The following is a 13,793-nucleotide window of genomic DNA, read 5'->3' as shown; positions in this document are numbered from 1 at the left end:
ACTGATGGACGTGTTTATATAGGCATAAATTGCAGATTGCATGGTATATTACATCCATGCAAAATACACTATACCTGTAAGTGTGTTCTGCTATAAAAAGTAGGTGATTGTTTTTTTTGTTAGTTTAAGTTATGCTTACTTTCGTTGGCAATTACTGTTCTTCTGAGTATTGTCTCAGAAATTATTATTGCCTTATTTGTTTGGCAATGACAAAATATGCTAGGACCTTTAAAAGCATGGTATGTTCAGAGGTACTTGAAGGGAACAGCTTAAAAATATAAAGCCTAGGAAGTGGAAGCATTAATAGTAGGTGAAATGAAAACTCATCCAATTATTGTCTTCCTTAGTGTGTTTTCTAGTTGGTATAGGAAAGTGTCATCAACAAATGAATATTAGTAAAATATTTTAAAGATAAACTGCAATTAATCACAAATGAGACTAATTCTGCATATAGAAAGGCTGTGACACAGACCTGCATAAATGGTTTTACTTGTGGTATGCGATGATAGTGCATCAATGTGATTATGCTGTAAAGACGGGGCACAGAACTGAGAATGTTTTTGTGCTTACGGACTGCTGCCACAGAGAAACCGATACCGCTGAGGTGGGCAGCATTCTGGGAAGTCCTGTGGGGTGCTTATGTAATAGCTCCTGTCCATGTCATCTGTGTCTGTGGGCTGCTGCTTGGCTGGCCGATAGATCAAACCTGCTTCTGCTGGCAAAATATGACAGTTAGCCTTTGCTTGCTTGACTATTCATTCTCCTTATTTCTGTTTCATAAGTCTTTAGAAGCTGATGGATCTGCTAAAGGATGTTTAGCCAGAAATGGCTTTGTGATTATCAAAGGCACTGCTTTATGTAAATGGCAGGGAGGGGACTTGGACGGAGAGAACTCATTTGCTGCAGATGTATTGTAATTTGCTGTCCTGAGGTGCGAAAGTGTGATTTAAAAGGAATAATCATTGACGGTATTTAAATCAGATAATTGGGATGTATTCGTTTGAGACTCCAAGTCTAGAGTTATGCTCTTTACTGGTTCCAAGCTCTCCTAAAATATGTTGCGTTTTTGTTACTGCTTTTATCTTTAAGTGCTGTTGACATATATGTGATCCTCAATATTACTCGTGATTTAAGTGTTTTGTTTTAAAGATTGAAATGTTTTCACTATCCCTGCTAGATGGGAATCGTACTGTAAACACCCTGCCAACAGCTTACTCCAGCTGATGCGTGTGGTGTGCATAGGCTGTATATAATAAGAAGAAGACCAGACCCCCACTAAGAAAATGCTGAGAGCACTTTCCAGGTCTGTTTCATGGGTTTGTGGCTGTCGTTTAATGAAAAAAGCTTCCAAAGCTGGCCCCGTATGTCTGGGCAGCTCAGTTGTAGGCTCATCCTCCCACCAAATCCTTTGACGTCAAAGGAGATCCTCACGGACTGGAGCAGAGGTCTTCACTGAGTAATTAGAAAATAAATGTGGGAATCATTTTCTTTCTCTCTCTCTCTTTTTTTTTTTCCTCTGCAAAACATAATTAGCTCAATCCACTCTTCAAAATCCCTCCTGTTTCCAATTAAGAGAGATCAGTTGCACTATCTTCAAATAGCTGAAATTATGCTTATTAATAAAAAATGGAGTGTAAAAGAAATGTTTTATCTTGAATTAATTTTTATTATTATGGGACACATGACAGTACATAGTCTTACAAAATATTATCAGATTTAGAATAAAACCAGGGAGTTGTGTGTCCTACATCTTGAGCAGCGGTTATAGAATGACTCATTTATTCAACTTTCCCATGCTTAAGAAGGACTTTCAAATGTGGATTTAGGGCCTGATCCTAAAGGTAGTGATACCTTCAGCTCTCAGTGAAGTACGAGTTTTGAAAGTCCTGACGTGTTCCAGTGAAGTGCCCATTTAAGTCAATACCTATTTTGGCAGAGCTGATCTCTGCGTGTCCACAAGAAGCGATCTGTAGGCTAAAATCATTATGTTCCATTGTGTACAGTGTCTTCAATAACTGGAGACAGCTGAAAAAGTGTTCAGTTGGTAGGGACAGTTTTTGGAGTCTTTGGCTAAATGTGTAAGCAATTTGAAGTGATGAAGTTCAAGTCAGCTCACAGGTCTAGGGGGAAGAGGCTTGGTGCTACTCAGAGCTGAGGTTTTGGACTTGCTTCCTTGCTTGCAAGAGTATGTCCCTACAAATCTGTTATGGACAGTTATCAGAAATATCTCATCTGCTTGCTCACCCTTGGAGCAGTCTACCCCTTTTCAACAGAGCATTAAGCAGTTGCTCAGAGCACGTTTAACCACATGCCTAAAGTAAAGAACCTTCTTCAGCAGGTTTACAAGTGAACCTGCAGATTTGTGTTAGATAGGGCCTAAAACACTGCAGGAATGAACAGGGCAGAAATAAGAGAGACCACAACAGGAGAAGAATTACTTTCTTTTGCCTCGGATATATTGAAGTAATGCTTGGAGGCCCCTGATCCAAGCGGGAACTCTGGTAGCTGGTTGGGAAGGTTGGTGTGCTGCCCTGTTTCTGGTTCCCCGTGCACAATAGCTGCGTATCGTACAGGTTTTGTTCCCCAGCATCTCTGAAAGTGCAATGCAACCTCTACTGCTATTGTCAGAGAGCCACAGTTGCTGGTGATTTAAATTTAGGTTGATTATGTTATTAGCAATGTGAATAGATGAGAGAGGTGTACAGAAGTCCCAGGGTCCTTTGTCTGTAAAGCCAGTTGTTGCTAATGAGTTTGGTTGGGTAGAAGGTGGGGTTGCTCTCACCTGGTCTTGTTGGTGGGATGCAGTAAATCCTTTGTTGTGTTTTCACCCAGTGTGGTCTTAGCTAGTATTTCTGCACTTTTCCAAGCCTTTTAGGAAAACATTTCAGAAAAATCCTGCCATTCAATTGAAAGGAGAGGGTTGTTATTTATTTTTGTCCTCTGCAACAGATCTAATCCTGTAAGGGGCTGAGCAGTGTCACCCAATACTGAGGGCAGCAGAGGTGGAGAGATCTTTGCATGCGCAAACTCACTCGAGATCCCAGAAGGATTGGGTCCCTCTGGACATCCAGGCTTTGTAGAATATTGTTTATTTTTGCATTCAGATTACAAAGTTGCTTTTTCCTAACTTTAGCATGATTTTGTTTTGTCTTGTTTTGTTTTTCTGTCCGAATTTGTAAATAGACTTCTGCCATATGGAATTATGTATGTGAAACTGATGAAGTATTATTTATTAGATTTTATGTTTTCAGGCTTAGTGCACAAAATAAGAAGGGGAAAAAAGAATGCTTAAACTCTTAGTTCAAAGTAATTGAATAATGAAATTGTTGACTGTAATTACTTCAAATGTAATTCACATAGATCCAACTGGAAGAATTATCGAGGAGGGATGTATAGCAGGGCTGTCAGGACAAGGAAAAATAGATACCGCTAAAAAAGCCTACACTGCCTCTTCTGTATAAAGTATTAAATTTATCTTAAAAGCAATTCTCTGATAAGTACATACCTGTACTTAAAGAACAGAATCCGTTCCTTTTGCCTTTTACAGCTCATACTGGCACAGTTTATGAAGTTCATGAATGTCGATAGCTCAGAGAATTCCTAAGTTAGCAAAGATTTATTTATTTATTTATTTATTTATTAAAGCGTTTAGCCTTGTAGTCTGGATTTTCAGTAAGTTATTAAGCAAATATACTATCTGCAGGACCGTGGTTTATGTCAGAGTTTAAAAGATGCTTTAAAAAAATTTTGCAACTTCTAAATATGCCCTTATTTACCTGATTTTAGATGTTTATATCATCATTTGAATCATTAACAAAGAAATGCAGGAAAATATGACAGCTCAAGCAAAAAGCAGCTAATAAAATACAATTTAAAATACGGGCAGCAAGTGGCTCTCTCACTAAGCAATTGGGGGGGGGGGGGGGAACGTGCTTGCATAACTAAAAGAAACTACAACTTTTTTTTTTTTCCTCCCAAATCAAACATTAGACTCTTGTCAAACACTTATTGAACTATTAACAAATGAAGTTAAACCTGGCAAAGTTTGCTGCTTTTTTGATTATATAAAATTGAGGAAATGTCTCTTTGTGCCTCCAAGTCAAGACTGTTCCAGTGGAATCCATGTAAATACAGATTTCTTCACTGCATACTAATGCAAAAAATATGCTTATGGTTAACTATTAACCTATGCTTCCAAATAACACTAATGATTGCAATGTGCTGGAATAAATGCTCATGTTTCATGGGATGAGAACAGTCCTGTTCTCTTAAGCTTATATAATCAAAGCCTAATCCTGCCCTTACAGCCTTTGTTAAATGCATTGGTATTTAATATGCATCAATAAATAAACTTTCAATTATTGTGCAGTGAGCATATCCAAAGATAGCATGACAATGTGAATCTACTGGTCTATCTAGCAATTATTCCAAATAAAGAATGCTGATGATGTGATTTTCCCCCCTCCTCATATAATGGATAGTTCAGATTTTCTGGCATTCTTCTGCAGCCTCATAACAAGGCAAATAAATTAGTTCTAGACAAATAAAATTCAAATAATTGAATTTTTACACCATCTAAATAGATGTCCCCACTGTGACTTAGAGATAGAATTGTTTTATTTAAAAAGCCTTAAAATTTATTCTAAATGAAAAGATCAATTGGTGATTTTTTTAAAGAATATGTGAAAAGTATTTGTTATGCTCTGACCTAGTGTATTATCTTTTTAAATAGTCTTCCTTTACAAGCCCTTAAGACAATGTGCCAAAAGTGTATTCATTAACTACAGTACAAGTACCAGCTCAAATGGTCTGCTTCATCCATGTCTGTTTTGCCTTCTTTTTCTAAAGTTTCACTACTGCTTTAATGCATTCTTTGCTAAGAGTCTTTCTCATTGTATCCACTCATTAGTATTTAGCGAAGCATCAATCTGCTCAAGTTCGTGTGCATCTCTGTAACAGAAGCTTTCAGTGGTTTGGTAACCTTGTAAGTCCCAAATCACAGAACACAGTGGTTTTTTTTTGTTGTTTGTTTGTTTGTTTTTGTAGGACTAATGCATCCGTAGGTCTGTTAGGCAGTTTTACATTACAGGAATATTAATATTCTTTCATTTTAAAAGGGTTTGAAGTAAATCCCATGACACTAGAGGAATTTTAGATACTGATTACTTACAATTGGCTCTTGGTGATGTTCTTCAGATTTCCGGCTGAATTTAACAAAGTATGATTTCTGAAAAGACTCTGATGGTTCCTCATTAAAATTGCATTTTTTTCATATGAGCATGATTTCTATAATTTCACTCAATTTCATGATACATTTACCCCCTTTGGAAGGCAGTGGCTGAAACATCAGAAACAATTAGCAAAAAAGATTGTATTAATTCTAAATGAAAGAAATAAATCTGCCAAAAAATCAGTCTCAAAACTGCATTTGTCAAAAACACTTCTCTGAATTAACTGTTATAGGGTAACTGTATAATTGTTAACAGACATTTTTCTCAAGTTGTCAAAATGTTTGAAAAATGAGAGGGAAAGAGAACACTCAGGAAAAAAAATCCACAAGTAATCAATGGCATGCTCATGTGGACTGAGATTTGCAGTACTTGTACTAATAAAATATAAGGCACAATTAGAGGTACTTTGCAGCTTTCAGGCTAAATTTAACCGATTTGGTGATTTGCAAATACATGAGTCTAAAAGTAAAAATGAAGAATCCAAATTCAAATTAGTGCAACTGCAATAAAATATAATTGCAAATGAATCTGTTGCTTTATTCATTTAATGTGTAATTACTGCAATCCTTCCCACCTTGTTTTCAGTATTTCTTAATCATTAAGTCGGAAGCATGACAGCAGTGCCAGCCCTGGCATGATTCTCTTTGACTAAAACCTTGTAAATTAACACAATTAGCACAGCATCATCCTGCTAATTAACTTCCAGTGTCTGGTGCAGTGGTTTTGCAAACAAGGAAGAGGGAGTCAGAAGGGAATAAACATGCCATTCTGTTACCAAACTGTGTGCTGTGTTAGGTTTAGCTCAGCGAGGCTAAGCTGGCCATGTCAGATGCCAGAGTCAGGCAATGAAGAGCTAAAGGGGTTGGGGAGAGAAACAGGAGGGGGTAGGAGCTGTCAAAATAGACTGCAGTAATTCAGAGGGGAGCTAGTGCCACAGATGCTTCATTTTGACTAGGTCTCCTCCTTATCAGGGAATCTGTGCCAGAGGGCACAAGACTGTTTGCAAAAATCACTTTTGGTAATACGAGAGAGATTAAGGAGGTCTATTTGATACAGCTGTACAAAAATCAGCAATGTGCCTACCATGCATAGGTAAGAGTTGGAGGGGGTTATCTTAATGCTTGTAAATATGCACAGTGGATTACTGGAAGGGGGAATAATTCACATCACATTATTTGCAAGATTAATTGCTTCAAAATGGCAGTTGCATCCTGTAATTTATATATAGATAGAGAGTGTTTTTTTTTTTTAATAATCAGCTCTGGAAGACACGGAAGTTTTAGGGACTTACCTTCATTTCTTTTTCTTTTTCTTCATCTTTTTTTTTTTTTTTAAACCCTCTTTCTTTGTACCCTGGAGGCTGTGAGGGGGGGAGGAAAAAAGAGAGAGCAAGCAAGGAGACCGACAGACAAGTCATGCTTGTTTTTTTTTTCCAGAGCCTCAACAACAGACTGAGAGGCAGAAAGGAGCCAGTTGTAATTCATACCGAGTTGTAGGCTTTGTGTGATGAAAGCGACGGAGCGCTGCCTGGGAGATTGCTTTGCTGCACTCCACGAAGCAGATTTGAAACTGTCGTGGACCACTTTAGATGAGAGTTGGATTATGGAATGACCTGCTATGTCTGTGTCATATTGTTCTGCGCAGGGTGCATTATACTGTGCTAACTAGGTGTTCAGTACCAAATAAGAGAGGTATCCTAGATGTGATCTGTCAGCTGTGTCTCATATTTTTATATTGGTTAACATATAAAACTGAAACAGTGATGAGAGAGGACAGAGCAGTTGGATACCTTGTATGTTATAAATAAATCTGCACTCAGAGTATTTAAATTGTACCAAGTCTTATTTAATTACTTTGAGAAATCTGGCACAACCTATATATCTACCTTAAAACCAAAAATTATCCCCCCCCTACTGAATCAACAAAAAATGTGCCTCAGTGTGTATGTGCCTATAAAAAAACAATCTGACTGTTTATAGTGCTTCATCAGGGCATTGTATGTTTTTCTCTTTAAGGGTTTGTGATGTTAAGTACAGTGTTTCAGAGAGCTGAAGAAGTTTACAGGTGGTAAACTCAAGAACTTGCTTAAGATGCTTAGGAAAAAGGCTGAGCTTGCTGTTAACTCTGTTTTTCCCTGCTGCCCTAGGCTTGAAGATGCAGTGGACGCCGGAGCATGCCCAGTGGCCAGAACAGCACTTTGATATCACTTCCACCACCCGGTCCCCTGCCCACAAGGTGGAAGCCTACCGGGGGCACTTGCAGCGCACCTACCAGTATGCCTGGGCCAATGATGACATCTCAGCTCTCACCGCCTCCAACCTCTTGAAAAAGTATGCAGAAAAATACTCCGGTATATTGGAAGGCCCAGCCGAGCGGCCAATTCTCAGCAATTACTCTGAAGCTCCCTCGGGGCTGGTGAATGGTCGGAAGAATGAAAGCGAGCCCTGGCAGCCTTCGCTGAATTCAGAGAGTGTGTATCCCATGAACTGTGTCCCAGACGTTATCACCGCCAGCAAAGCCGGTGTAAGTGCAGCCCTCCCTCCCACAGACGTCTCAGCCAGCATCGGGAGTTCACCTGGGGTGGCCAGCAACCTGGCTGAACCCAGTTACTCCAGCAGCACCTGTGGAAGTCACACTGTTCCCAGTCTTCATTCAGGGCTCCCATCTCAGGAATATGCCACAGGATACAATGGCTCGTACTTGCATACCAGTTACAGCGGCCAGCCAGCACCTGCACTTCCGTCTCCTCATCCGTCCCCCCTGCATAGCTCGGGGCTTTTACAGCCACCGCCACCACCACCACCACCACCAGCCCTGGTCCCTGGCTACAACGGGACCTCTAACCTCTCCAGTTACAGCTACCCATCTGCCAGTTATCCTCCTCAAACTGCTGTTGGTCCTGGGTACAGCCCCGGGGGTGCCCCGCCACCCTCGGCATACCTGCCGTCAGGAATCCCTGCTCCAACCCCGCTGCCCCCCACCACCGTCCCCAGCTACTCCTACCAGGGCCATGGTCTGACGCCCATTGCGCCATCTGCCCTGACAAACACTTCAGCCAGCTCTCTCAAAAGGAAAGCTTTCTACATGGCAGGGCAAGGAGAAATGGACTCCAGTTATGGAAATTACAGCTATGGCCAACAGAGATCTACACAGAGTCCCATGTATCGAATGCCCGACAACAGCATTTCAAATGCAAACAGGGGGAATGGTTTTGACAGAAGTGCTGAAACATCATCCTTAGCATTTAAGCCAACAAAGCAGCTAATGTCCTCTGAACAGCAGAGGAAATTCAGCAGCCAGTCCAGCAGGGCTCTAACACCCCCATCCTATAGTACTGCTAAAAACTCGCTGGGTTCGAGATCGAGTGACTCGTTTGGGAAGTATACCTCCCCAGTAATGAATGAGCACGGTGACGAGCACAGGCAGCTCCTTCCTCACCCAATGCAAGGCCCGGGACTTCGTGCAGCTACCTCATCCAACCACTCTGTGGACGAGCAACTGAAGAATACTGACACACACCTCATTGACCTTGTTACCAATGAGATTATCAACCAAGGACCTCCTGTGGACTGGAATGACATTGCTGGCCTAGATCTAGTAAAGGCCGTCATTAAAGAGGAGGTTTTATGGCCAGTATTGAGGTCAGATGCATTCAATGGACTGACTGCTCTACCTCGGAGCATCCTTTTATTCGGACCTCGGGGAACAGGCAAAACGTTAATGGGCAGATGTATAGCTAGTCAGCTGGGGGCCACGTTTTTCAAAATCACTGGCTCTGGCCTTGTCACAAAGTGGTTAGGGGAAGGAGAAAAAATTGTCCACGCCTCGTTCCTTGTGGCAAGGTGTCGCCAACCCTCGGTGATTTTTGTTAGTGACATTGATATGCTTCTTTCTTCTCAAGTGAGTGAAGAACACAGTCCAGTAAGTCGGATGAGAACCGAGTTCCTTATGCAGCTGGACACTGTACTGACTTCTGCTGAGGACCAAATAGTAGTAATTTGCGCCACAAGTAAACCGGAAGAAATCGATGAATCTCTTCGAAGGTACTTCATGAAACGACTTTTAATCCCACTTCCTGACAGCACAGCGAGGCACCAGATAATAGTACAACTGCTCTCACAGCACAATTATTGTCTCAATGACAAGGAGGTTGCACTGCTTGTCCAGCGCACAGAAGGCTTTTCTGGACTAGATGTGGCTCACTTGTGTCAGGAAGCAGTGGTGGGCCCACTCCATGCCATGCCAGCCACAGACCTTTCAGCCATTATGCCCAGCCAGTTGAGGCCAGTTACATATCAAGACTTTGAAAATGCTTTCTGCAAGATACAGCCTAGCATATCTCAAAAAGAGCTTGATACATATGTTGAATGGAACAAAATGTTTGGTTGCAGTCAGTGATACTACTTAAAAAAAAAAAAAGTAATGAATGTTGGCACACACAGAACCTGCTACATAGGGTAGAGAACCCTTTTCAGTAGTGTTAAAATTGCAAAGGGTACTGGGAAGACTACAATTTACCTTGCCTCTAAAGAGCCAGGGTAGACTTGAAGGAAAAGCGCATCAAACAAGAGCTGCTGTTCTGAAAAAGCCACACATGACAGAAAGCGCATGTTGATGCTCAGTTCTGTTCAAGCTAGACAATACTCACCAAGGAGCAAGGTGCAAGTGGGTTGATTTCAGAAGGACATGAACCCTGTGTGTTGATTCCATTCTGCTGTTCTTGAGATTTAGTTGCTGTCAAGTGCCTGAAGTGGTGCTTTATTTTTTGTTTGCCTCACAATTACATTGGTGGCATGTGCTAATATAAAGAGCTTTAACTTCAAACATTATTGGACTAAAGAGATGAACGGTTGTGTTGCGACAGAGAACCAGATTTTTGCTATTCTAAGAGCAACAGTATTCCTCAATCCTGTCTGTTCTGTGGTGTTAAACTAAGAACAGGTAAAACAGGGTAATGGTAATCTGGACCTTAATTTCTGCAGTTCATTTCTTTTAATGTTCTGTCTGCAAAAACTCAGGAAAGTGATTGTGATTTGTACAGTACCTCAAAGGAATGTGTTGAAAGCACTATGTACTGCTGAGAGTTATAGGCTAGGCTTCAATGTTACTTTATATTAAATATGTATGTTTACCTCAACAATTGGAAAATGGCAAGGAAAATTACTTTGAATGTATCCAGGAAAAAACTAAAGTGTGATATGACTGAAGCTTTACAGTTTTTTTGTTTGTTTGTTTTTTTGAAATAGAAACAGAAGAATTTCCTAGTGTTAAGAAATGGTTCTTTTGCCAATTTGTCAGATCAAACCAGAATGATTTTTCTTGTTGGTAAACTGTAAGAGTTTTCAGCATATCGCTCCTTGATAATTACGTGATACAGTCTTTAGAAGGTGTATAGATGAACAAAGAGCCACTTAATTGGTTTATGTTAGCAGCTGAAACAGTCAAACGTAAGATTTGGTAGGACTCTGAGAGGCATATTACCTTAAGCTGTGACTGCTGGCCATTATTACACGGCTCTGGTCGTGGTTTTGAGGTTATTTTGGTGGAGCTGTAGGGAGTGGAATCAGTGTAGGTCACTGGCAGAGCTATGGGTTGCAGAGCTGTTTATAGCAATGCAGTAGACTGTGACCAAACAAACAGTACAAATAACAAAGCAAAACCGAACCCTCAAAGTACATTTATTTTCCTTCCTAAACTGTAAAGTTGAGTTTTTGTTGTGTGCGTACAACTCCATTGTCCTCAATGCAATCTTCATTTAGCATCCATTAGAAATCTTCCAGGCTGGAGTGTGCCCACCATTATTTCTACCTCAGTTTTGTTACATTTCTCTTGGAAAGCAAAGTAAGAAATAGGACAAAAACCAAAACCAACACAAAAGTCAGATTACATTAGGAATGTGAACCTGCTAAACGAGTTTCAGAGAGCTGCTGGTTTTCCCCTGAAGTCAATTTTTCTCTATGCTAGTGCTCTTTATCCCCCTTTTTCCTCCCCCAAATACACATATTCTGGTGTCTTCCTTCTGGAAAGACAAGCTGGCATGTGTGGCATTTTGCTCAGTTCCTCTCCCATCCTCCCCCCCCATCTTTCTTTTTATCCTTTAATGCTTTCTGTGCAACTCTTTTTGTGACAGCTGACTGATGTTGGGTAATGTCTCTGAGCAGGAGCAGTGTACGTTGCAGCTGCCCGAAGCCTCTGCCATCACGTGAGCAAAACAGCCTTGCTTTTTTGAATGTATTTTTTGTTTGTTTACTTTAAAGAGACAGTAACAAAACTGTTGCGAAGCACTGGTTTTAAATGTTTCTGTTAAGTAATGTACATTCAAAACCATTGAAAAAATGCACTGAAAAGCCCCAAGAAGAGAGATACCAATCTGTTAGTAGATCATGCTTGTCTTCTCAAAAATTGTACAGATCTTGTCCATTTTGTTGAACCAATGGAGACATTTAGCATTCAGAAAGCTAATGAGGGATTTTGTGATATTGCTGGAAAATGACTATTGATTACTACTTTACCTTTCTTTTAATATATATATATATATTTAGATAGAACATGCTAAAAAACAGAGCAAATAAACCAAAATCTAATTTAAGATGGATTCCTGGCAAACATTTTGTCTATCTAAAACTTTATGTTTTAAGCATAAAAGTACCATTTTAAAAACAGTGCCTTTCATTAAGGATGTTGAAAGTAAAACTTAAGTACATCACCTGCTTTTTTTTTTCTTTCTTTCTTTTTTTTTTCTTTTTCCTTTCAACAGCAATTAGAGTCCATGGTCCTTGTTAATGACCCGGTCTTTCTGCTTCCCTAAACCTCCACAGGCTGCTTCTTCATCCTGGTCATTTCACCATCCTCATATCTGGGAGATCCTGATGTCCCCACTAGTGTAGGTTCACGCTGATCACACTGGCAAGTATGCTATTGCAGATCGCTGACCCAATTTCTGTCTTTGGCAACTACAAAAGGCAATGTCTTTGAGCTGTGCTTATTTGAAAGGCTCGGGCAAGTTTTGATAAACCAACTCTTGTTTAAGCCATTTCTGCTAAAACTGTACTTCTAACAGATTTTGCAGCTGGTAAAATGAAGATTACCCCCAGTGTGATTTCTTTTTTTTTTACCTCTTTTTTTTCCAATAACAAAACTAAAAGCAAATTAAATTGTAGATGGTCCCTTTGGCTTCCAGCTTTAAATCATTCTCTTTAGAAAGTCACTCTGGAAATGGATTTTTCAAATGTTAACCAAAGTGACAAGCGGGCAGGAACTGAGATGGTGTGAAAATGCAGCTTCCACACGCACACACACATGCTCACGCTCTCCAGGCTTGATTCAGCTTTGGGGCAGCAGAAGCTGAAAACTTCACCCCATCACAACAGCAGCTGCAATGAGTGGAGGACAGAGCCAGACTGTTACCCAAATCTTTTCTTACCAGCATCTATCCTTGGCATCACTCAGGAAGGGCGTCTATTGAATTTGGCAAGATCTTGGCTTGGTGCTGTTAACAGGATACGCCTCCATCTTTTCAAGCAGTTTCTGGCCACCTTAACTCCTTTGACAGAATTTTCACCAACCCAGGAGGCTGAGCTGGCTGAACTCCCCACTACATACTCTCCTTCCTTCTGTTTTCCTCTCTCCTCCCACATTTAGCCCTGTTTTCTCCCTAGTGAGCAGGAGTTGGCACGCTGCTGGTCCTTCACCCCTCTTGGCAGCCTCCTCATCAAGGAATGTCCAGGAAGGGCTGAAGCATGATGCTGAAGCTGAGTCCCCCTGAACTTGAGTGAGTCCCAAAGGTTAGGATTGTTTTTGAGAAGAGAGACAAAGTATGTTCTAATGGTATCCTCAGGATGAAATACTAGCTGGTTTTTGACATATCCATGGTAGAAAGCTGTTTGCTGTCTTTAATGACCGGGCAAAGCCAGGGTCTGCTGCCACAGAAACACCCAGTTGTTTGCTGGATTTTAAGAAACGTGAAATGGTTAAAGAGCAGCTGCTGTGTCAGCTTATCACTGCAAATGCTTTGCGTAGTATTTTTATGTGTGGATCCCATTCTACATCAGCTCATTTTCTTCCTTGTGCCTTCAGTAACAATTCCTACGGCAATAAAAATAAAATAAATTGGAGGAATATTTCTGCAAGCTGAAGGATCAATATCAATTCAAGGAGGAGTTCATAATGACCTTATGTGAGACAGAAATGGAAATACTCTGTACTTCTGGCATGTTTCTCTTCAAAATATTTGGAACATTGGTGACAATATAAAAAAGTTTGCTGACTGAGCTGATCAATGGAATGTGAAGGCAGTTTACTTTAAGGCTATTTACTTTCACACGGATTATTTATCTATTAGTCAGTTTGCATTCTACTCAAATGCAGATAGATGGGCAAAATGTTTTCTTGAGGATTACAAATCTACTGAGGGGATAATCAACCATCTGACTAAAATACATAGGCTAAACACCATTTGAGTGTTTAGCTGGTCTTTACCAGCTATTTGGAGGCTATGCTCTGTATAATGGTACAAGGTCATATTTAGGTGGGTTTTTTTCTTAGGATTTTTTCACTAGGGGA

General features: G+C 40.4%; 1 protein-coding gene across 10 annotated transcripts in view; it reads left to right on the top strand.

Annotated features, from left to right (window-relative positions):
• The window catches only part of FIGN (fidgetin, microtubule severing factor), a 387,517-nt gene that overhangs the window by 370,388 nt on the left and 3,336 nt on the right, over positions 1 to 13,793 (top strand). For all 10 annotated transcript variants that reach the window (XM_083840821.1, XM_083840819.1, XM_083840818.1 and 7 more), the window contains one exon: positions 7,378 to 13,793. This exon is cut by the window's right edge and continues 3,336 nt beyond it. In XM_083840821.1, coding sequence (XP_083696947.1) covers positions 7,386 to 9,629 — 2,244 coding nt within the window. In that variant the 5' untranslated portion in view covers positions 7,378 to 7,385 and the 3' untranslated portion in view covers positions 9,630 to 13,793. The remainder of the gene's footprint in view (positions 1 to 7,377) is intronic.

Source organism: Anser anser (genome assembly GCF_964211835.1).
Source record: "Anser anser genome assembly, chromosome: 6".
Taxonomy (NCBI): Eukaryota; Metazoa; Chordata; class Aves; order Anseriformes; family Anatidae; genus Anser; species Anser anser.
This window is presented reverse-complemented; position numbering and strand designations above follow the sequence as displayed.